General features: G+C 50.2%; 1 protein-coding gene across 1 annotated transcript in view; it reads left to right on the top strand.

The window, feature by feature from the left end:
• Nucleotides 1-258: 258 nt before the first annotated feature.
• USP36 (ubiquitin specific peptidase 36) overlaps nucleotides 259-23,671 on the top strand; it is a 28,378-nt gene continuing 4,965 nt past the window's right edge. Inside the window, exons 1-13 of the mRNA XM_007462359.1 lie at nucleotides 259-511; nucleotides 1,001-1,222; nucleotides 8,034-8,144; nucleotides 8,795-8,897; nucleotides 12,060-12,127; nucleotides 12,590-12,660; nucleotides 13,287-13,369; nucleotides 14,941-15,052; nucleotides 16,982-17,122; nucleotides 17,722-17,822; nucleotides 18,763-18,901; nucleotides 21,304-21,969; nucleotides 22,565-22,695. Coding sequence (XP_007462421.1) covers nucleotides 259-511; nucleotides 1,001-1,222; nucleotides 8,034-8,144; nucleotides 8,795-8,897; nucleotides 12,060-12,127; nucleotides 12,590-12,660; nucleotides 13,287-13,369; nucleotides 14,941-15,052; nucleotides 16,982-17,122; nucleotides 17,722-17,822; nucleotides 18,763-18,901; nucleotides 21,304-21,969; nucleotides 22,565-22,695 — 2,201 coding nt within the window. The remainder of the gene's footprint in view (nucleotides 512-1,000; nucleotides 1,223-8,033; nucleotides 8,145-8,794; nucleotides 8,898-12,059; nucleotides 12,128-12,589; nucleotides 12,661-13,286; nucleotides 13,370-14,940; nucleotides 15,053-16,981; nucleotides 17,123-17,721; nucleotides 17,823-18,762; nucleotides 18,902-21,303; nucleotides 21,970-22,564; nucleotides 22,696-23,671) is intronic.

Genomic DNA, 23,671 nt, shown 5'->3' on the forward strand with positions numbered 1-23,671 from the left:
TGTCAGTCCATTTAGTGCTGTTTGCGGAGGCACTTTGTCTTTTTGAGAGGAGAAGCGTGGGCGTCGCTGTGTCCAAGCGGTCAGTACTATGTCTCATGTCACCCTTCCTTTGTAACGTTGGCAGCCGATCCAGAGCCGCTTTTACGGTGGGTCACATCCGTAAGGCCCAGGAGGGGGTTGTCAGGGAAGGGATGCTCTGTTCCTGGGACCCGCTTACCCGCTGCTCCACGTTCTTTCCTATCCCCACAGTGATGCACCATGCCCATAGTCGACAAGTTGAAGGAAGCCCTCAAGCCTGGCCGCAGGGACTCGGCTGACGATGGGGAGCTGGGGAAGCTCCTGGCCTCCTCTGCCAGGAAGGTCCTTCTGCAGAAGCTGGAGTTTGAGCCGGCCAGCAAGAGTTTCTCCTACCAGCTGGAGTCACTGAAGAGCAAATACGTGCTGCTGAACCCCAGGACAGAGGGAGCTGGCTGCCACAGGAGCGGGGATGAGCCGCAGGCCAGGACACAGGGTACTGGGAGAGGGCCTCGCTCTGTGCTGACCAAGTGGAGGGACGAAGCGTTGACTGATTAGTAGGACCAGAAGCAGTGTGTGGTCGCTTGTGAATGTTGTGCATGATGGGGTCAGTAGATTTTAGTTATGGAAGTAACGGTACAGGGTTGGTCAGAAAGAGATCTGTGTCCTTAGAGGTTCAAGAGCAGGCCTTGGAAACCGGACAGAGAAGCGGGTGGGCTCAGAGTGCCAGGGCCCAGTTCTTCCAGCTGCTGGTTCTCACAGCCTTGTCCTCTCATCCACAGAGGGGTCCTGGGGTGCTAGACCGACGCCATCAGGGAGAGCCGTGGGGTGACAGGTGTTCTGGGCTTCCGCAACGGGAACCCAGTCACCCCCGGATGCTGCGTTCTGAGCACGTGCCCACCGAGTGCGCCACGGCACTTGCTCTGGGTGGTCTGCCTGGGCACGGAGTCAGACGGCCTCCTCTCTCCCATCCCTCCCCCTCCAGGCAGCGAGCACGCATACGAGAGCTGCGGTGACGGCGTCCCCGCGCCCCAGAAGGTGCTCTTCCCCGTGGAGCGGCTGTCGCTGCGCTGGGGGCGCGTCTACCGTGTGGGCGCGGGGCTGCACAACCTCGGCAACACCTGCTTCCTCAACTCCACCGTGCAGTGCTTGACCTACACGCCGCCCCTGGCCAACTACCTGCTCTCCAAGGAGCACACGCGAGGCTGTAAGTGAGCGCTGTTGGGGGGGGGGACTGTGCACACGTATGGCTGTGAGTGTGCACGTGCAGTGGGGTGGCCCTGGGTCCTCGGGGCCAGATGGTCTCCTAAGTGGACAAACCCATGTGCTCACGGTGCTGCCAGTTCAGCCCGGGTCCAATTCAGGAGTGAAGTGGTAACTGATAAGTAGTAACGCTTTATAGTAACTGACAAATCCTACATTTGAATTGTGCCAGCCGCAGGATGGGCCGTGAAAGAGGATCAGGATAGTGTAATGGTCTCTAAACTGGGCTGAAAGTAATTACCTAAAGAGAGAAAAGGGTTTTCAAAAGATACCTACGAAATACATGTATCCGGTTGTTTTATACACCTGTTTTTGTAGCAGTGTTTTATGTACATCATAAAACATCCTCCAAAGTGGAAATTGAATGTGGGTAAAATAAAGATGAAAGAAAATATAACTTACCCAAACTGAAGAAAACAGAAAGTCTGAATAGCCTTTCAACCATGAACAAAATTAAATCAGTGGTTAAAATTTTTCGCATGAAGAAAACACCAGGCTGAGACAATTTATGGGTAAGTTTTATGAAACTTTTAAGAAACAGATCATTTCAATGCTTCCTGAACTCTTTCAGAGAAAAGAAAAAGAGAGAAAGCTCCGTAGCTCGTTCAATGAGGTTCTCTTAACTTGGATAACAAAATTAAACAAGCACAATATGAGAAAGAAAAATTACAGTTCCCTCTTGTTCATGAATATACATGTAAAAATTCTAGATAAAATACTAGCACATTCAATAGTCTTTTAAACACTGTGAGCAACTTGTGTTCATCCTGGTAACACAAGGATGTTCTGATATCAGGAAACCTCCAAATGTAATTGTGGAGCCAGTATAGCACAGCAGTTACAAGCACCACTCTGGAGGCTGGCCTGCTGGGTTTACATCCTGCTTCTGCCACCCGGCGACGGAGTACTTGAGAATTACCTGACCTGTACCTCATCTGCAAAGTAATATTTCCTTCATAGCATTTTTGTAAAGCTTAAATGAATTATGTAGAGTGCTTAGAATAGTACTTGGCACACAGTAAGTTCTACATCCATGACTGCTAATCTTGCTACCTTAGTTGCCGTCACTTTATTAACAGATTAAGAGAGAAAGGTCACCTGAAAATAGATGCCCCAGAAAATTATGATAAAGAAAACTCTTAGCAAAGTAGCAACAGGAAGGGATTTTTTTTACTAATATTGATAAAAGGTATCTAGCAACAACTACAACAAAGCATTCCAATTAGGAAATAGTAGAAGCACACCTTTTAAAATAAGGAGAGAAGCCAGGGTGGCCGCTCTCCGTACTTGTGTTTGATATGCTGGTCCTGGCCAGAGCAGTGACACAGGAGACAAGTGGAGGGAGTAACACTCTTGTTGGTTGAAAATGATATTCCTGCGTAGAAAAACAAAGGAATCCGTAGACAAATTAGAAATTCGGGGGAATAAGAAAGAAATTTGGCACTATGACTAGATATAACATCAATATACACAAAGTTACTTGAATTTCTCTACACCAAACAAGAAATTGTTAAAAAAAATATTTTGCTATTATAAAAAATTGTATAACAGCAACAAAAATGATAAAGTGTGGAGACCCAAATTACCAAGATAAACGTGGAAAACCTTTCCTGGGAATTTAAGGGCATTATATGATAACCTACACACATGGAGATCACTGCCTTCACAGAGGGAAGCCTCAGTATTATAAAAATGTTGGTTCTCTCCCAAATTAATGTAGAGATTACTGTAGCTCCAGCTGATTCTAAAATTTATGTGGAAAAGAAAAGCAAAGGACCAAAATCACCAAGACACCTGTGAAGAATATGAGAAGCGGTATACTCTAGCAGCTGTAAAGTCTTTTTGTAAAGTTAGAGACATTAAAATGACATAGAATTGAGTCAGGGAGGGAGGTACTGACCGATGGAGAGACAGCCCAGAAACAGAGCCACGAATGCGTGGACGTGTGGCATTACACACCATTTTTTCACATATACATGTGTCTCCTGTTCTAAGTAAGTGGAACTTAAAAATAATTAGGGTTTACATATAGAAAAAATGAAATAGAATCCCCATTTCACAGCATACTCACACCAAAAAATGGTTTTAAAACTTCTCAAAAGGGCTTCCCTGGTGGCACAGTGGTTAAGAATCCTCCTGCCAATGCAGGGGACACGGGTTCAAGCTCTCATCCGGGAAAATCCCACATACTGTGGAGCAACTAAGCCGGTGCGCCACAACTACTGAGCCTGCGCTCTAGAGCTCGGGAGCCACAACTACTGAGCCCGCGTGCCACAACTACTAAAACTCGCATGCCTAGAGCCCGTGCTCTGCAACAAGAGAAGCCACCGCAATGAGAAGCCCGCGCGCTGCCACGAAGAGTAGCCCCCACTTACCGCAACTAGAGAGAGCCTGCGCACAGCAACAAAGACCCAACGCAGCCAAAAATAAATAAAATAAATAAATTTATTTTGAAAAAAACTTCTCAAAAGTAAAAACAGTGCTTTTATAACAGACGTGAGCAAGTATCTTTCTGACCTTGGGTTGGGAGAAAGCACTGACCATTAAAAAAATTGATGAATTCGGCTGCATTAAAATTAAGAACTTTTGTTCATGAAAAAACAAAATTAAAAGACAAACAGGGAGCTACAAACGAGGAGATGACACCTGGGATGCATAAACAACGAAGGATTGGTACCAAGAATATATACAGAACCACAAATCAACAAGGAAAAGAATAACATATTAAATAGATAAACATTAGGAGGAGGCATTTTATAGGAGAGGAAGCTCACGTCACGGGGCGGAGGAGGAGATGGCTAGTAACCGCGTAACCTGGGAGACGCTTTACGCCTTTGTGGTCGATGAGGATTCGGAAGTCTGACGGTACCGAAGGTCACGGGATGGAGGTCAATGAGATTCTTTGTAAACTCCTGGTCTGAATTGGCATAACTGCTTTGGAAAACAATCTGGTGTTCTCTGTCATATAGTCTACACTTAGCAATTCTACAGAAAAGCTCTGGTATCTGTGCACCAGGAAACCTACAGCAAAAAAACTAAGCAACCCAGGTGCCCATCAACCCAATGGGTACCTGAATTATATAGGCACGTGGTAGAATATTCTACGGCAGTGCAGAAGGATGGATTCACTCCATGAATGAGTCCGAATAGCATAGTGTCGAGTGAAGAAAAAGTCCCAGAAGACTGCGTGCAGCATGAATTCCGATTTATAAAATTGAAAAGCAGACAATTTGTTGTTTAGGTGTACGTACGTGTGATAAAACTGAAATAAATAAAAGTGATTCTTAAAATTAGAAATTGGCAGAACCAGAGGCAGGGACGTGGGAGTGTGGGAGGAACATCACTATGATAAAAGTTTGGGATTCCGTGACGTGTTCAGGGATATTAGTTATATTATTAAAAAAGAATGAAAGAAGGCCAGGCTATGGGACTCCTGTAGTATTTAAATGTCTTGCAATGGTTCACAGCAGCACTAGCTACCATATCAAGGCACAGTGCACACTTCTAAGATGAAGTTGATTATAAATCTCTGTTTCCAGTAGTTACCTTGGTGATGGCTGAGGTTGTTTTGGGTGGACTTTACTAAGATTTGACTGGGCTGTCTTTGTTTTTAATCTCATGATGTTGGCGGTGAGAGCCTCTCTCCTGAGCCTGTAGGTCGCTCTGCCATTTTCGTGTTCCCTGTGCTTCTGCTGTTGGTTTCTCTGCAGGAATCTTTGCGCTGTTGTCAACTTTGCAAGGGTTAATACAGTTAAAAGTAGGTAACATCTATAAGTCCGTGTAGCCTGGCACAAGTAAACTGTAGTATATGGGGGCAAGGGCTTGAGTTGGGAGCAGCCTCTCCTCCTGTGAGCAATGCAAGCAGACCTGGGAGAGTGCCAGTGTCCCTCCATGTCACTCTATGAAATGTCAGTAAGCCTTAATTTCTTGGCTTTTTTAGAGTAAAATGTATTAGGAGAAGTTTTAGTATTTTTTTCCTGGCACCTGACTGGATCCCCAGGTGACCCCTAAGTGGGCTTGGGCTGTCCTCTCTTCCTTGAATTCACTGTTTGAAGATTCTCAAGGGTCCAGGGAAGTATGGCTTGAACATGACAAGGGGCTGCTTGCACGGAGCCCCAGTTCTGCAACGTGCCTGGACCACTTCAGGATCTATCCACAAAATAAACACTGTGTAAAATATCCAGGAAGATTAAATCCTATTCTTTCTTACATTCTTCCCCAAATTTAAGTAGTAGTGTCCCCAAAATCATGGATACAACTTTTATGATATATTTTCCTAAATTAACCTGAAGAAAGTGTCCACGGGCTTTTAAAATTAAACTTGCGTATTACCGGGGATTTGGGAAATCCTGTTTCAGGTATTTCTGGGTGAAATTGTCACTTGCCCTATTTTTTTTTTTTTTTTTTTTTTTTTTTTTGTGCCGAGTCACAAGGCTTGTGAGATCTTAGTTCCCGGACCAGAGATTGAACCCTTGCCAGTGAAAGTGCCGAGTCCTAACCACTGGACCACCAGGGAGTTCCCAGTTGCCCTATTTAAGAGTGATAATTTATTAGTCTAAAAGTCTCAGCGTTTTAGATAATGATTAGAGGCTTAATTTCCACACGACTTTCATAGGAGTATCTTAACATGAATCAGATTTTGTAAATGGGGGCTCTTTTTGTTTGCTTAACATTTGTTATGTTTGTTATCTTAAATAACATTAGGTTTTTTACCTAAATTTGAGCCTTCTCCACAATTATTGCCATTTAAAAAATAAAAGTAATGAATGGATATAGTTAAAGTTGAGAAAACTCTAAAATGAAAAATAAAAGCCTCTCCTTCATGTAAAGGCATTAATCACATGAATGGTTTTTTGATTTCCCTCCAAGAAGAATTTTTTGTGTAAATACTAGCATTTTTTTAAAAAATAAAACTTTTTTGCATTATGGTAAGTGCACATAACATAAAATTTACCATTTTAAGTGTATAGTTCAGTAGCATTAAGTACATTCACACTGTCATGCAACCATCACCACCATCCATCTCCAGAACTTTTTCAAACTGGAAGTCTGTCCCCATTAAAAACAACCCCCCCGCCAGCCCCCATCCTTGGTACCCTCCGTCCTACTTTTTGTCTTGGTGACTCTCACTGCTCCAGGTACTAAACGTAACACAAACACAAGTGTTTGTCCTTCTAGGACTGGCTTACTTAGTATAATGTCCTCAAGGTTTCTCTTTGTTGTAGCAGGTGTCAGAATTCCTTTTCTTTTTAAGGCTGAGTAATATTCCACTTTATGTATAGACCAGATTCTTTATCCATTCGTCTGTCAGTGGGCGCTCAGATTGCTTCTGCATTTTGGTACTTGTGAATAATACTAAAAATGTGGGTGTACGAGTATGTCTTTGAGACTCTGCTTTCCCTTCTTTTGGATAAATATCTGGAAGAGGAATTACTGGATTATATGGGAATTCTATTTTTAATTTTTTGAGGAACTACCATTACTGTTTTCCACAGTGGCTGTACCATTTGACATTCCCACCAACAGTGTACAGGGTTTGCAGTTTCTCAACATCTTTACCAACATGTGCCCTTTTCGTTTGTAGATACTAGGATTTTTTGTGTGTGTATGGTAAACAGGCTTCATGCTGTTTCATTTTTTAATCTGAGATAGGTCTGAGTGGGTGATTGGAGGTGTTCAGGGGGAGAATGATGGATTGGTGTGAATTTTGTGTTAGGCGCTGGGTCTCTTGAGGAAGCTTGTGCACTATATACATGACTGCAGTACCTTGTAGAACTAAAGATGTGTTTGCCCTTGGACCCAGAAATGTATCTTGTAGGTATATGCCTTAGAGGAACTGCCGTGCGCACAAGGACCATTCACCACAGCATTTGTGATAGCAGGAAAAGGCGGGGAGGTTGGCATGCAGGAAGAGGGGGGTCGTGTGGATGGACTGTGGTCTGGTGCAGGGATTAAAGGGCAGTTTGTTACAGTTTATATGAAGCTGCAGTGTCCTGGCGAGCGAGTGCCGCATGTGGCATGCAGTGAATCCCTGAACGGGAGCAGAGGTGAGCTGGTTGGGGAGAGGGATGAAACGCGTGGGGAACAGGCTTGTGAGAGGTTGAGAGGGGAGTTCAGCTATCCCACCAGTGCTTCACTTAAAAATCTCCTGAGATGGGGCGTAGGCTTTGCTCTCCTCTGTGTATTTAAGATCATAATTGTAAGTAGAGATAGAAGCATAACGCTGTCTCGCCTAATTCCTGGGGGACAAGTAGTTGATCCAGAGCACGGGGACTGGCCGCAGGCTGGGGGCTCTGTGTGGCCCACCGCCGGTCTTTATGGACCCGTCTCCACCGTGTAGGTGTCTCTCGGGGCGCCAGAGCTGCAGAGTTGGGCCATTAGGCTGGGGGAGCATGTGCCCGCGGTCCTGAAGCCCAAGCCCCTGTGTCTCCTGGAAACCAGAGCAGAAGTTCCTACACTGAAGAGCACGTGAAGGGGGTGTCAGGAAGCCCAAAATATTCTAGCCTGTTGACCATGTGATGCAGTTTGGAAGTCAGAGAAAACATTGTTTTAAACGGTGCTTGAAAACTCAGACTCCTCGGACTGGGTTGCGGCCAAGCCCGCAGCTGTGGAGAGACCGGGTCCCGGGTGCTGCAGGCGGCGTGGGGGCTTGGGCCAGGCTGTCGGGCTCCTGCTGTCTCTGCCGGGCGGGAGGCCGTGTCGTCAGCTCTCCTGGGAGCTCTCACCTTACCACGACCGCCTGTTCGTGCCCGCAGGTCACCAGGGAAGCTTCTGCATGCTGTGCGTCATGCAGAACCACATCATCCAGGCCTTCGCCAACAGTGGCAACGCCATCAAGCCCGTGTCCTTCATCCGAGACCTCAGAAGTAAGAGCGGCCTCCTTCTGGCAGGGGGCAGAAGGGAGGGCTTGGGAGGCTGCACGCACAGAATGTAGCAGACTAAGCGAGCCCTGGGGCTGGTTGTGGAGGAGTCCACACCAGGTGGTGGTGGTCCCAGCCCTGAAGATCAGGCGGCTTTGGCCAGGCTGGGAGCTGTGTGTCATGGGCCTGGAGGTGGGGAGCAGGTAAGGAAGGGCTACGGGGCCTTTTCTCAACGTCAAGAGACCAGTGTCCATGGGCTGTGACAGTCAGGTATCTCCCTTAGCAGAAAAGATGGGCTCATTGGTTTTTGAAGCCCGTGTAAGTTGTATTGCGATGACATGGTGATAATCTGCCATGGTCTGTATTGGCTCCTGGAAAACCAGCTTTAGTTCATCAGTGGATCTCCTATCCTTAATGCTTGGTGTTCATTTGTGCTTTCTGTTAAGTGTAGAGGGTTTAAGTCCTTGGGTCTCATTGAGAAGATAACTGCCATGAGGGTGGTACCTGGGATGTAGGAAGCCAGGCAGGCTCCTTTTCGTCGCTTGGGTTTAGTCCTGGGTCTGCTAGGAGTTGGTGACGAGACCAACAGGAGTGGGACGTTTGGAGAGCAGGCAGGATCTCTTCCCTTCCGGCCTGGCGCTTCTTTTTCTCCTTAGAGATCGCCCGGCATTTCCGCTTCGGGAACCAAGAGGACGCACACGAGTTTCTGCGGTACACCATTGACGCCATGCAGAAGGCCTGCTTGAGCGGCTGTGCCAAGTACGCGCTCCTCCCGCCACCCCAGGCTGCCTGTGTGGACCTTGGCCCCGCGGCCCTGAGCTGAAGCTCCAGCAAGGGGTCGCACTGCTTCCCAGGAAAGGGCTTCTCCTGCTGCAGGGCAGGTGGTGGCCATCTCTGTCCCAGCAACTCATGGAGGGAAATGCCTTTTTCATTTTAATGTTTATTTATTTATTTTTGGCTGCGTTGGGTCTTTGTTGCTGTGCGCAGGCTTTTCTCTAGTTGCGTCAAGCGGGGGCTACTCTTTGTTGTGGTGTGCGGGCTTCTCATTGTGGTGGCTTCTCTTGTGGAGCATGGGCTCTAGGCGCGCGGCTTCAGTAGTTGTGGCACGCGGGCTCAGTAGTTGTGGCTCGTGGGCTTAGTTGCTCCGTGGCATGTGGGACCTTCCCGGACCAGGGCTCGAACCCGTGTCCCCTGCATTGGCAGGCAGATTCTTAACCACTGCGCCACCGGGGAAGTCCTGGGAAATGCTTTAATAGATCTCTTCGAGGATCTTACGCTACTGACAGGGACTTTTCCCATCTTTTAAAAATCACCTCATTATTTTGGTACTGAGGATGGGGATGGTAGGAATTATAATGTTTTTATGGAAGAACTTGAAAGGCTGCAGGAAAACTTGAGGGTAAGGAGATTATGACTTTTGAGGTTTCACTCTGCCCAAATTTGAGAGCATAGACAAATGCACATGACGGATTGATGGTTGGTTGCTTAGTCTTCCCTTTTGTAAAACAGCTACTGTCAACAGTGTTTTTGTATCATTCTTGGGTTTTTGGGTTCAGAGAGAAGAAAGGAGGCAGGAAGTGCTGCATAGGCGTGGAATAGAACTGAGTCCTGGACTCTGGAAATACAACGCAGGAGTCATATCTGGAACATCCTTTGGGAAAGTTAGTTGAGTTGTAGCCATGAGGATGGGAAACCTCTGTTTCAGCGGATGAAACTCTGATGTCATTAAACCTGACCCGTAGCCCGGTAAAGTGGTCTGTCTTTGGTGACCCCGCACTGGTTGGGAAGTGACTCTTCCCTCGGGAACACACGATGGCAATGCTTTTGCTTGTGTTAAAGGCCCTTTTTTCCCCTTAATGCCTGGGAATGTTTCTCATGTTCTGCTTTATGTATTTGATGGTACGGTGCCCTTTCGGGTGCCGGGTTGTTGGTGTTCTCATGTCTCAGCTGCCCCCTCCCTGCGGCCGCACCGCACCCCCCCCACCCCTGCTTCCTGTGCCCCTCACTCCATCTCCTTTGAGTCCCTCCTCCAAGTGCCCCTCGAAGTTCAGTCTTTGTTTCTTTCCTGAGTTCAGTGAACTTTCCCTCCTTTTGGTTGTTTTATCTTAGTTTTAAGGCGTGTTCACGGTGTTCTTCCATCTCTCCACATGCTTGTTTGGGGTCTTCAGTTCAGCCTGGAGTTTGTGTCGCTGTCTTCTGCATCATGTTGCTTCTGGGGGACTGATTCTCGTCAGGTAGGGTGTCAAGTCTCCTTCACCATTTTCTACCGGAACCACCTTTGCTTCCGTATCACGAGGATTTGGCGATTCACTCGGCTCTTGCTTCGGGCGCCCCCTTCTGGCCACACAGCGAAGCACACGCTGGAGTGGGCAGCTTTTCCTCTGGGGGCAGAAGGGGCGTGTGGCCTCAGTATTTTGATGTTTCTTGTTCAGGACCCTGGTTTTCCCCTTTGTTCTCCTGCCCTGAACCCCCTGCTCCCCAAGAAGTCTGCCTGCCTCCTCCCGCCAAGTTACTGCCTTGGGGGCTGCCTCCAAGCCACATCCTGTTGCCAGGACGCTTGGGAGCCTCACCTTATAGGAGGTGCCGCACAGGCCTCAGGTCCCCTCGTCCTTTCTCCTTTCCCTCCCTTCCTCTGGGATGCTTGGTGGGAGCGTCTGGGTTAGCTTTTTGATCTGGCTTTATTTTCCTACTTCTGAGTGATTGAATGTCTGCGCTGTCCCTGCTTCCGGCTGAACCGAGGGTGGGTCCTATGTGGTCCTCTGGGTTCCTGTCCTGATGGGCTTCCGGTGACCTGGGGGGCGACCTGGAGTTCAGCAGCTGCATCACACCCAGAGCTTTCAGTCTGCTCTGAGGTTATGTCCTTGCTAGTTTGGGGACCTAAAATGTCCCTTCTTTGATGAGTGGTGGTGACAATATAGATGGTGGCAGCTGATTTTTCTTTTCCTAACGTGCAGAATAAAGATCTGCTGACCCTGTGTTTGTCCCCCATGTGTTCTGGAGCTATACTCCTCAATGCGTCTGGGCAGTGCGGCCATGAATAGTCGTGTGGCCTGAACAGGAGGCTGAGACCAGGGCGCCTGGCTCGCTCTGTCGGTAGTGGGAGGTGGCCGCCTGCGGAGGGAGGTGCCGGGTTAGCAGCACTCACGCCGCCCCCCTCCCCCGCCCAAGAAGCAGAAGCACCTGCAGGAGGTGGTGGGCAGGAGACTGGGGCCTGGGTAGACACGGGGAAGCTCTTCCTGGCAGGGAATGGGCCTTGCCACATAGTGCTCTTGTGGCCCAAAAGACCAAAAGGTCAGCTGCGTTTGTGTCCCGGAGGTCTCGGGAACTCAGGACAGTTGCAGAGGAGTGGGTCAGATTCGGTGGGTTGCAAGCAAAACCAGGAGCAGAGGCTAGACGTAGGGTATTGTTTCCAGAATATTCGTTACGTGAGTCACTGTGGGTGCAGGCGCAGCGCTAGGTGCTCTCTGGAGCTCTGCTTCGCGGCTCTGGGGTTGGGGGTTTGAATGTAGGTCTGCCGGAACCTAAAGCCCACGCCCGTGCCCACTGCTGTCCTGCTGAGAGGGTTCAGAGGGGGAGTTTGTCCCTGCTCACCCTGCGCTCCCCTTTCCCAGAGGTGCACGTGTGCGGTGCCCACGAGGGGACTGTGGGGCTGAGCTGGAGCGGGGAGGGGTGGGCCGGGGGTGGGGTGATGTACAGGTCCATCCGGCCTCTTGCTCCCCGTGCCGTGGGAGGTGAGGCGGCTGCTGTGGGGAGCAGGCCACGCGGGTCAGCGCGTGCGGAAGCCTCGGGGTGGAGCTGCCGCTGACCAGGTGGGACCTTTCCCATCCTCACACTGAGCGGGTAACGGCACAGGGGCTGGCGGGGCTGCCGGCCTGCTTCTTGGCCCCTGTCCTCCCCCTGAAGGTCATGGCCTTTCTGCAGGTTGGATCGTCAGACACAGGCTACGACTTTGGTCCATCAGATTTTTGGAGGCTATCTCCGATCGCGAGGTAAGTGGAGAAACGTTCTCTGCCCCTTGTTGGGGGTTAGAGTATTAACCAGAAATGCTTGGTATTGGCACCCAGGCTGACCCGCCAGGCCCAGGAGGCCTACAGCCTGGTTTGTGCACCGCAGCCCCGCCTGCTGCTTTGCTGGGGGCCCCGTTCCTGGGAGGGGGTTTGGAGCAAAGCATCAGGAGCCTGTGGATGCGGGTGGTGTTCCTTTTCCTCAGACTCCATAGTTGCTCAGATGTGGCCGCTGCCCTTGGGGTGGGAGTGAGCACCCCTGGGGCAGCTGGCCAGGCTGGGAAGGCACCTCGGGGTTTGCCCTCGTCTCCTCCTGAGCACTTCCCGTCCCAGGATTTCAGGGGGCTGGTGAGCTGGTGGTCTGCCTCCAGTTCTCAGACTTGGAAACAGGGGGTGGTGCCCTGGAGGCCCTGCACCCACCCCAGTGCCCCCCTTGTTCTCTCGCAGTGAAGTGCTCCGTGTGCAAGAGCGTCTCAGACACCTACGATCCCTACTTGGATGTGGCGCTGGAGATTCGGGTATAGACCCTGTCATGCTGTTTCGTTTGCATTAGGACAGGGAGGCCAGAGGGCAAAGAACCCAAAGAACAAAAACCTATGAGGGCATGTGATCCAGGTAGATCAGGAAAGAAATACTTGGAGTCCTACATTTTCGTGTATTTCTTCCTAGCCATTTCCCTCTGTGTGTTCTATTTTTTTCAAAAAGGAGGGGGAAAATAATGCAGTTTTGTGCCCTGAGGCATGAATAGCGGCCGCACTGAGTGCAGGGCTTGAGCAGGGAGCTCCGGTGCACTGCGGGCAGCTTTCACACAGAGGCTGTGCATTTCAGAGCCTTCCTTTCTCCCTGCTCGAACTCTGCAGGAGGTGAGCTCACCTCAGCCTGAGGTCTGGACTGGACCCTCTGAGGCCTTGATAAACCCCCGGGGCTGTGATCCTCATCAACAGAGGAGGGGTAACAGCCTGGCTCCCTGTTCCTTTGCCATGTTCTGACTCCCAGAAGGTGGCAGCTTGCAGGACAGTTCTTATGCAAGTGAAATGTTGTGATTTGCTGCGTCAGCCTGAAAAAGACCTTACATTTGGCATTTCTGGAGAATCAGCCTTTTTCTTCCGCTCTTTGTTCTATTCCCTGTTTTTGTCCTTCTCAGCAAGCTGCAAATATCGTGCGTGCCCTGGAACTTTTTGTGAAACCAGATGTCCTGAGTGGAGAGAACGCCTATATGTGTGCGAAGTAAGTTTCATTTTGCTCATGGCAAAAAGATCAAGCCGGCCAGAAAGAAAATATGTCACCTAACCTGACACGGCTGCCGTCCCCTCCCTCCCTCTCGCCCTCAGAGGTGACCACTATCCACATTTCTTTTTTTTTGGCTGCGCCTCACTGCTTGCGGGATCTTAGTTACTCAACCAGGGATTGAACCCAGGCCGCGGCAGTGAAAGCACCGAGTCCTGACACTGGACCGCCAGGGAACTCCCAATCACTGCCCACATTCTTTTTTTTTTTTTTTTTTTTTAATAAATTTTTTTTTTTTTTTTTTTTGGCTGCCTTGGATGTTGCTGCACGTGGGCTTTTCTCTAGTTGTGGCGAGCGGGGGCTACTCTTTGTTGTGGTGCACGGGCTTCTCATCAGGTGGCTTCTCTTGTTGCAGAGCACAGGCTCTAGGCGTGTGGGCTTCAGTAGTTGTGGCCCTCGGGCTCAGTAGTTGTGGCTCACGGGCTCTAGAGCGCAGGCTCAGTAGTTGTGGTACACGGGCTTAGTTGCTCCACAGCATGTGGGATCTTCCTGGATCCAACCCGTGTCCCCTGCACTGGCAGCTCAAACCCGTGTCCCCTGCATTGGCAGGCGGATTCTTAACCACTGTGCCACCAGGGAAGTCCCTGTCCACATTCTTGAGTGGTGTAGATGTGTCTTAAAACTGAAAACCTTTAAACAACACAGATGGAGGGATAGCTGTGGTTGTCATAGCTGCTGTTTATTATGTGGCACTTACTCCGTGCTGGTCCCTGTTCTGAGGGCCTCGCGTGCACTCACTCGTGAAGCAGGGACTGTTATTACCCCCATCTCACAGGAGGAGAAAACTGAGGCACAGAAGTGGAGTGACTGGACATGGCCGTCTGCTCCGGAGGCCATCCTGCCTCCTCGAAAAGCCATGTTCTTCTGTGGCTTCCATTTTTGACTTGAGTTGTCCTCGGCATTTTTCCATTTCAGCAGTTGTGACTGACCTCGTCCTGTTTAGGGTTGTGCAGTCTCAGTGTGTGGGTATGTTACTTTATATCCAGGTCATTTAAAAGCTGTAATCACTAATGAACGTTTTTCTCACTATGCTTTTCAGGTGGATGATTCTGTGCCTAAACCCCGCTTTTTATCCCTCTCAGTTCATCTCCTTTGGCTCTAGAAGCTGTTCACTTTTGCCTCTGTCTTTTCCCCCTTCATTTCCTTGTCTTCTGGCTTTGCTTTCGGTGATTTCCTGCCTGCCTGTTTCTCTCTTGGCCACATCTGCTCGAATTGGCTTTTCCTGTGTTGGCCCAGAGTTACTTTTCCATGTGCGTCTTTAGTCTCCTCCTTGGGAAGGTACTTCCTTTTTGCTTTAGAATCTCCACCTTTTCTCTAGTCCTGGTTGCCCTGCCGTAGCTTTCCTCTCCTTAAGTGGTGTTGATTGGTTTTTAGGGGTGCAGAGGGCACAGTCTCATTTAAGAAGACCCCGTATTTAAAGTGCAGTTCCTGATACTCTGATACTAACCTAGTGTGAGGACAGCAGTCCTCAGGGCACGAGCTGATAGCTCTTCCTCTCCCCTTCCTCACAGATGCAAGAAGAAGGTTCCGGCCAGCAAGCGGTTCACCGTCCACAGGACGTCCAACGTCCTGACACTCTCACTCAAGCGCTTTGCCAACTTCAGTGGGGGGAAGATCACCAAGGTGAGCACTCACAGTGCCCAGGCTGCTTGGTCAGCGCTTTTTGAAAGATTCTAGGCTCTACTCCAGATTGAGTGGATTCAAATCCCTGGAAGACAGGGCCCAGGAGTCCGCACTTTTGCAAAATCCCTAAATGATCATTATGCAGTCAAGTTCAAGAACATTTTTTTTCCTATAGCACCTTCCTGTGCTTGGGGCGTTCCTGCTGCAGAAGGTCTGGGTGGCCCAAGAATCAGTGTGATGAACACTGCTCTGCAGCTCTCATCTCCCATGTCCTGTTTGTCTCTAAAGCAGGTGCAGCTGCATGCTGTGCCTTTTTGTGGTGTGTGATAATTTACTTTTTTGCACAGTGGTGTTTTTAATAGAAGATGCCTTGTCTCATCAGGGCCTGGAGACGTGTTCTCGGTTGGTGGTAGAGCCTAGCTGTGTGGTTTGGGGCGAGGCACTTGTCTGAGCTTTCAGTCTTCTCACTGGCAGTGGTAGTGGTGAGGTCAGCATTTCCCAAACTGGTGTTCTGCAGAACGGTCGTATGGTACCCTGAAAAAAAGTGTTCCGTGTTCTGTGTTCATCCGAGTTTGGGAAACGCCAAGCCCAAGTTAAAATAGTTCTTTTTAATTGCAGACCTTCTCAGAGCCTTTATTAAGCTGTGTCGTATTTTGAATCTCCAAGGGGAATTTACTAAACTCAGTTACTGAGGGAGTCACTCATTCCTCTGTTCTAACACTTGGGCTTACATTGCACCGTGCCGTGCGAGGCACTGGGAAATCAGTGGGAGATAATCAGTGCTGAATGAGGTCATGTTGCTTCTGCCCTGAGGATCTCACGTTCCGCCATAAAATCTCCTGGAACTAGTTTTCCATTAGGACACAGTTTGAGAAACTGGTCTGTTTGATTTCGGCCCCATGTCTAGCAAGATTGGACTGGGGCTCCTGAGCCTATTGGGTGTGTTGGCTTTTGAGATTTTGAGATTGTCAATAGACAGGAAAAGATATGTCAGTTAATATCATGACATTCTGTTGATCCAGACAAACAGGTACCAGCTGTATGAAGCCCAAGAACAGGCAGAAGTAACCACTCGCCGTAGGACTTGGAACAGTGGGTGCTTGAGATGGGGGCACTTACTGGACAGAAGGGGGTTTTCTGGGTCCGTGTCTGTCTCTTGAATGGAGTGTAGGTCACCATCAGTGTACACTGGTCAGAACTCACCAAACTGTTCTCCTGTTTTCACTCTGTGTAAACCGTACTTGTTATTTTGGCCGCGCTGTGCGGCATGGGGGGATCTTAGTTCCCAGATCGGGGATTGAACCCGTGCCCCCTGCGGTGGAAGTGTGGAGTGTTACCCACTGGACCGCCAGGGAAGTCACTGTACGTCACTTTTTTAAAAGTCTGTATGTGCACAGGCAGAAATGCAAGTATGTTATATCTGTATCATTCAAAGATCACATTTGATAATATTTTCTTATGAAAAATTGTTGATTTCTAAAATAAATTATGGCATGACCTTCATCCTGAGCTACCCCATTAAAATTTTAACCTGCTGTTTCAATTAGCCGTGTGGAGCCAGCACCTGTGTTCCTGAAGCCCTGACTCCCCTTGCAGTGTCCTGCACGGTGGCAGGGAGGAGAATGAACACCTCCTCTCCTTTCACACGTGGGACCCAGGTAGCGAGAGAGCTAATTTGGATGCACGGCTAAGACAGGAGACCATAGACCACTTGTCAAGACAATAAAGTAAGAGTTTCTCTTAGAAACTCCCATAGAAAGACTGCACTTTTCTGCTTCTTTTTTAATCACTGACTAAGGGAGGCCCCCGCCTCAGCCTTGCTGTGTGCCCATTGCCCCACATTGTTAAAGACCAGCTGATGGAGAGGGCAAGGTGACCCTTACTCCCAGTGATGAATTGTAATTGCCTTTTCCTTGGCTTTTCAAACAGGATGTAGGGTATCCGGAATTCCTGAACATCCGTCCGTATATGTCCCAGAGTAATGGTGAGCCTGTCATGTACGGACTGTATGCTGTCCTGGTCCACTCGGGCTATAGTTGCCACGCCGGGCACTATTACTGCTACGTGAAGGTCAGTGGCTCCTGTGTTGGTGTCAGGCTGTCTTAGGTGGTGGTACGCGTGCTACCTCCGGGGGGCAGGTTTGCGGTGCCTGTTTGCACGAGTCCAGATGTGACCTCTGCAGAACGTTTATTCTGTGGAAAGTGGCCGTGTTTTGTGGTTGTGTCCAGGTCCTGTTGCTGTTTCTTCGTGGAGTGCAAAGACGTGTTTTAAACCTGTCTCACCAGGATCTGTCCCACTCTTGGCCTTGCGATGAGACACTGGAGGGGGGCTGCTGCCAGTGCCCTGTCCTTAGACCCCCTGGAGAAGTCTCAGAAGGCCAGATATTGGTGGGAGAGGCTGTGCTGAGCAGACCTGTCAAAATAGCCTTCCACAAGGAAAGCTCGCATCTTTTGGGGTGCCAGGAAGGAAGGAAGGGGGACCCCAGCACACTCAGGGGCACATTCAAAGTTAGAGGGATACTTGACATTTTATGAAATCATTACTAGTTAGTTCATCAGCACTGGGATACATGTGGCAGCTAAAAGGTTTTTTCCTTCCCTTGTTAAAAGTAAGGATCGCAGAAGTGTTGATCGTTGTGTTTTGTTTCGTCCACACCCTGCGCTGCTCAGGCAAGCAATGGACAGTGGTACCAGATGAACGACTCCTTTGTCCACTCCAGCAACATCAAGGTGGTTCTGAACCAGCAGGCCTACGTCCTCTTCTACCTGCGGTAACCGGCTCCCCACCCCCACCCCCCAGAGCGCTCGCCTTCACTCTGCTCTCGCCCCGACCGGCCTCCCTGGCCTTTCCCTGCATGAAAGTGACTGGAATTCTGCAGGAGGGAAGCTCTTGGAGCAGCTGTCCTCCTGCCAGTCAGGTGTAGTGGAGAGCGGCCACCAGGAAGGGCACTTAGATCACGTCCACTTGGCTGTTGAGTCAAAGCCAGAGCCTGTGGGAAGGTCAGAGCAGGAGTCCATCTGCCCCACAGTGAGGTGGCTTTGCACGTAAATTGGAAGGTTGTCTATTACATTATTGCCCCAAATTAGATGCGTTCCATCTGGCTATCGGCTGGCATACAGACCTTCCTCTGTGGGGAAAGTGATCACGGTGGGCAGTGAGGTAGGTTGTCGGGGGGTAGAGGCTAGGTAGTCAGAGGGTGTAGGCCTTTGGAAGGTGCCTCTTCTTGGGACTGATTGTCACCGACCTGGAGGATGAGGGTGTGGAGAAGGGAGGTGTTTTGCTGCTCCAGGATGGCTTTCCGATAGACTGAGACTCTAATAATCTCAGAAGAACTGAGTAATTTGCTCTTTGCTTACATTGAGCAGAATCTGAGGCTGCGTAGTAAGTTCTCATGGTTTAAGGGCAAAGTCAGCTTCAGAGAAGCACGTTGGGACAGTCATGGTTCCCTCTGGCTGTTTTTCTGCCTTTGCCTGCCTGCCTTTATTTATCCGTGCAGCATGGCTTGCGGGATCTCAGTTCCCGGGCCACTGCAGTGAAAGCCTGGAATCCTAACCACTAGGCCACCAGGGAACTCCCTGCCTGCCCTTTTTTTTTTGGAATGGAATTGTAACCTTGACTTCTGTATTCTGATTCCTTCTCACACTCAGTTTCGGTAAAGCCTCTGCGGCTTTAGTAAGACACTCCCTGACTTTGTTCTATTCCTTTGACAGGATTCCAGGCTCTAAGAAGAGTCCTGAGGGCTCCATCTGCAGGACAGCCTCCTCCCTTCCCAGCCACCCCAGGGTGGTTCCAGACCACACCAGGAAGAATATCAGCAATGGGACCGCATCCTCATCAGTGACTGGAAAGGTACTTGTTTAAGAGGATCGATGTAATCATTGCCGTTCTTCGTGCCTGTGCCTCTCAGGGGACCGTGGAACCCCCAGACCTCTTCATGCTGGGGAGCTCGGCCCAATGGAAGGAGAGTGCAGACAGCAGTCCTGCTGTATTCCACGTTCTTTCTGAAGTGGGTCACGTAGCCAACAGTGGTGAGAAGGAAGAGGGGGACAGTGATGAGAAAACCTGACTCCGCAAATCAAGACTTAGAGCTCCCAGTGTGTCCCCACCTTAGAGCAGCTGCCACGCGGAAGTACAGTGACAGGTTTCCCGAGCAAACCTCTGGCCTTAAGCATCTGGGAAAAAAATATTTTATCCCCACATTTTAATACTAAAAATGTAAGTAGTTTGTACCAGTGTTAATTTTCTGATTTTGATAATTATAGTGTGGTTATGCTAAGAGAACATCCTTTGTTTTTAGGAATACTCGTGGGGGTATATGGAGGTAAAAGGACGTCGTGTCTAAAATTTAACTCATATAGTTAGGAAAATATATATGTACATATATACGCACATATGTATACAGAAGGAGAGAGAGCAGGAAGGCTGATGTGGTAAAGTGTTAACAATTAAGGAATACCCTTGAAGTTATTTTTGTATGTATTTGAAATTTTGTACTAAAGAAAGTTAAGAACTCAGTTTTATTAATAAGATAATAGCAGTTTCCTTATAGCATAATTCATAATTCAAAAATAGGACGGCCCTCTCTGTTGAATACTTCTGTGATCCTTTCCCTTAAGTCTGAAGATCAAATCCAAACACAGGCTGCTGGGGCCTTCACATGTCTACAGGGGTTTTAGTCATTTACACAAATCTGTTTCCTTTCTAACATGCAAGAAAATGGAAGCTGAAATAGAAGCATTGGAGTTGACGTAGCAATGACATGCCATGACCTGGTTGCAAAGGTGATGGTCACTGTGGCCAGAGCAGGAAAGCCGGAAGCCTTGGTTGCTGCTCAGAGGGACAGCGACGGGCATGGGGGTGCCTGAGGGCGAGCACGGTGTCCCCCGCTGCCCTGCCCCGCCACCCCACCCCCTGGTCAGGCCACCGCAAGGCCTCTTCACTGACCCTGCGTGTTTTCATCATGAAAATAACTTCCCAAATACACTGCAGTTGTACAAAAGTTATTTTACTCTAAGTAACATTGTATAAGTTCCATGTACTTAAATGCTCAACAAGTGAACAGGTTTTGTAGCACAGTGAAGATGTATTCCTTTTAGGAAGAATGCTAATAAAGAAATAATGACCTAAGTGACTTAAAATCACTCTGTTGCCTGTGCAGAGGATATGGATGTTTAAGTGATTCAAAATAGTAACAAATTAGCAAGTATTTTGGGAAAAAATTGTTGCCGGCAAGGGTACAGTAAATGCAGTGTGGCAGTGTGCACCCTAATTTATGAAAACACTAACAGCCTAGTAATTCCATTTCTAACAAATTAGCGTGGAGTGCTAAGTACAGAAGAAGATTCAGTCTTTTTTTTTTTTTTTTTTTTTTTTTTTTTGTGCCGTACGCGGGCCTCTCACCGCTGTGGCCTCTCCCGTTGGGGAGCACAGGCTCCGGACGCGCAGGCTCAGCGGCCATGGCTCACGGGCCCAGCCGCTCCGCAGCATGTGGGAACTTCCCGGACCGGGACACAAACCCGTGTCCCCTGCATCAGCAGGCGGACTCTGAACCACTGCACCACCAGGGAAGCCCCCAGATTCAGTCTTTTGACTATTCCTTCAGCACATAGTCTCTAAGACCCTGACCTGGTTGGGGGTGGAGGTGGCGTGTCGTTGTAAACAGCACCGACGCAGGCCTCGGGGAGCATTTCGGTGAGTGAGTGGCATAGACCCAGTTGTGATGGTGCTATGGAGGATGGGGCACTTAGCACCTTAGTGGTCATGTCAAGGAGACCTGGAGCCAGTCTGGTTTATAAACTCTTCATGCAATGAGATGGTCGCTAGTCAAACATTAAAGACCTTTGTTGATGGGCCAGAGTACGAAGGTGATAATGGCATATGGTGAAACTGAGATGCTCCTGTGCACCTGTGTCAGAAGAAAAGACCAAAGGGAGAAGACACCAGCCTGTTAATGGAGGGTTATGTTTAGGTGATGGAACTTGGTAAATTTTTTCCCTTTATATTTTTTTTGTATTTCTCAAATCTTGATGAAAATGTACTGCTGTCGTAGTAAAGATAAAGAGGCACACCCATACGTGCACAACACAAAAGGTACTGAAAAGAAGTAACGGTATCTGTATCGTGTGTCCGTATAAATAATTTGTCTAGAGTTGCCCCTCAGAGCCCCTGCCTGCTGCCTCCTTGTGGGGCTCCCGCCAGCCGGCTGTGCTCCCTCCGGCTTTGACCGCCTCCTCTGCTTTGCTCCCCTTTAGAGACCAGGCGCTGTGACAATGAAGAAGCCTCAGACCCCTGAAGAGCTCGGGGTGCCCATTGCCAGGAATGGCTCTGTGTCGGGCCTGAAGTCTCAGAATGGATACACTCCTCCCAAGCCACCCCTGGGGTCCCCTTCCCCCAAACTCTGCAAAACGCCTACCCACGTGCCGACTGTTCTGGATGAGCCTGGAAAGAAAGTCAAGAAACCAGTCCCCCTGCAGCACTTCTCCCCACCGCTCAAAACCTCCCCGGGGGCCCCCGGCGCCGGCGAGCTGGGCGGCAGCAGGTGTGAGGGCCGCAGGCCCGGCTCCTGGGACGGCAGGGCCACCCTCTCTACCTCACCTCGGCCCCTGGCCGCCAGGACCGCCAACGGGCTCGGGCCCAAGGTGGGTGATGAGGGCCCAGCCGCCGAGAGGAGGGGCTCCAGCCCTGAGCACCCTGCTGGTGGTAGCCCCGCCAGGTCCCCCCCGGCGCCCCGGAGTGGAGCCGCCCCTCTTGGCGATTCTCAGGGAACCCACTCTGCTGGCCCCACCAAGGTGCTGCCGGCCCGAGAGGACGCGGAGCTGGTGAAGGCCAAGTGCCCCGACCTGAGCAGCGCCGCCCCCGAGCCCGCCAACACCATGTCTCCTCCACCGGCCAAAAAGCTGGCCCTTTCTGCCAGGAAGGTGGGTGTGTGGGAGGGTGTCGGTCGGGGTTGGGGAGCAGGTTCGATTGTAGTTTGGGCGGTGGGGTGGCAGCACGGGGGCATTTGGCCGCCCGAGGAGCTGAGACGTTGGGCGTCCCTAGGTGGCGGAGGGCTGTCCAGGTGTGGGCAGGTTGTGGCATCTCTGTCATTGGAGGCCAGTGGCTGATAGAGGGTCAGGGCCACACAGCTGTCCTCTGTCTCCATCTGTGGAGATGTCCTAAGGGAGCCTCAGGGAACGGGCCCCGGCAGGGAGCTCTGAGCACGGGGACGCACCGGACACGGGCTGGCTGGCACCTCTGTGTGCACCTTGAAGCTCCGTGATGTAATTGTCGTACTGAGATTTTTGTTTAAGCTTCCTTCGTTTTTTCCTTTTTGTTTCTAACCAAAAACACTTCTGATTCTTCTTCTACCATTCTCCCACCCCTCACGCCCCCTTTTTTGTTCTTCTGTCCTCTCATCCTTCTTTCTGGGCTCTTTTATTTTTTATTTTATTTTTATTTTATTTTTATTTTTTCTCTTCACTCACGGCAACCTTTTTTAGAGCACCAAGTTTTTATTTATGTCAATAACTGCAGGCCAGCACCCTGCGGAGGGCAACCGGCAATGACCTCCGTCCACCTCCCCTCTCTCCATCCTCCGACCTCACCTCCCCCCGGAAACCCACTCACCCCGTCGTCGCCTCCACCTGGCCTGTCAGTACAATCCGGTAAGCGGGGCGACCGCTCCTCCCCCGTGGGGACAGCACACAGGTCTGCCCGGTGTCTCCTCTGTCCTCCTGCCGAAGTGGCTTCGCAAGGCAGAGGCGGCTTGGTCTCTCAGGCCCTGGCTTTTTTACACTGTCTTCATCTTCCGTCGTCTGCCACGTGCTCGTGGTGATGCGTGTGCTGTGAGCTGATCTGCCTATGGCCCCCCAGCCCTTTGACAGGACCCTGAAGTGGAAGGGGGGGGTTGTTTGAACAAACCCTGCGTGAGCTCAGGGTCCTGTGCACTGGTTGTGTCTCCCAGCCGTGCTCCCTGGCTTATCTTGGGTGGGGTGGGTTCTGTCACCCTGGCCCTGCGGGCCTCCCGAGTGGACTCAGGCGCCCCCCGTGCGCTGCGGAGGCTGCTGCGGGAGGCAAGGTTCTTTGGGAGCTTTTCAGGCTCCTGTGGAGATGCCCCTCCGGAGGTTTGGGCTGTCGCCTCCTGGCCTGCTCCGTACAGGGGTGCTCGTGTTCCTTTGTGAGTCCAGGGCCAGAGGCCCAGAATTACCGATAAACGGCTTATTTGAGGGCTGAGGGGCTATCAAGGCCTTTGGCAGCTGGGGAGGGAGGAAGGAGGGAAGGAAGATGGGGCCTGAGGCCGTGGGGTGGTTTGGGCGGGCTTGGCGTTGCCGCGGCGCCGACGTGCCCTCCCTGCCCTCCTCGTTCAGGGCCCCACTGTTCCCTTCGTCCAGCCCCGCTCCCGCTCTCAGTCCTGGCACGGGGGTTTTGCACATGCTAGGTCCTTAAACGTCCAAGACATTTATTGGGTATCTTTTCTTTGTTTCTTTGACATATAACTTTTTTTTTTTAATTTCAGAAAATGCAGAGTAGCGTGTTGTAGTAGTGCAGTTTGTGTGTTGCCGTCGGAGTTTGTGTCTAGTTTAGATGGTGTTGAGACAGTCCTGCTTAATTAACAACCCTTGGAGATGGGTTTATTGTCAC

The sequence above is a fragment of the Lipotes vexillifer genome, unplaced genomic scaffold (assembly GCF_000442215.2).
Source record: "Lipotes vexillifer unplaced genomic scaffold, Lipotes_vexillifer_v1.1 scaffold1691, whole genome shotgun sequence".
NCBI lineage: Eukaryota > Metazoa > Chordata > Mammalia > Artiodactyla > Lipotidae > Lipotes > Lipotes vexillifer.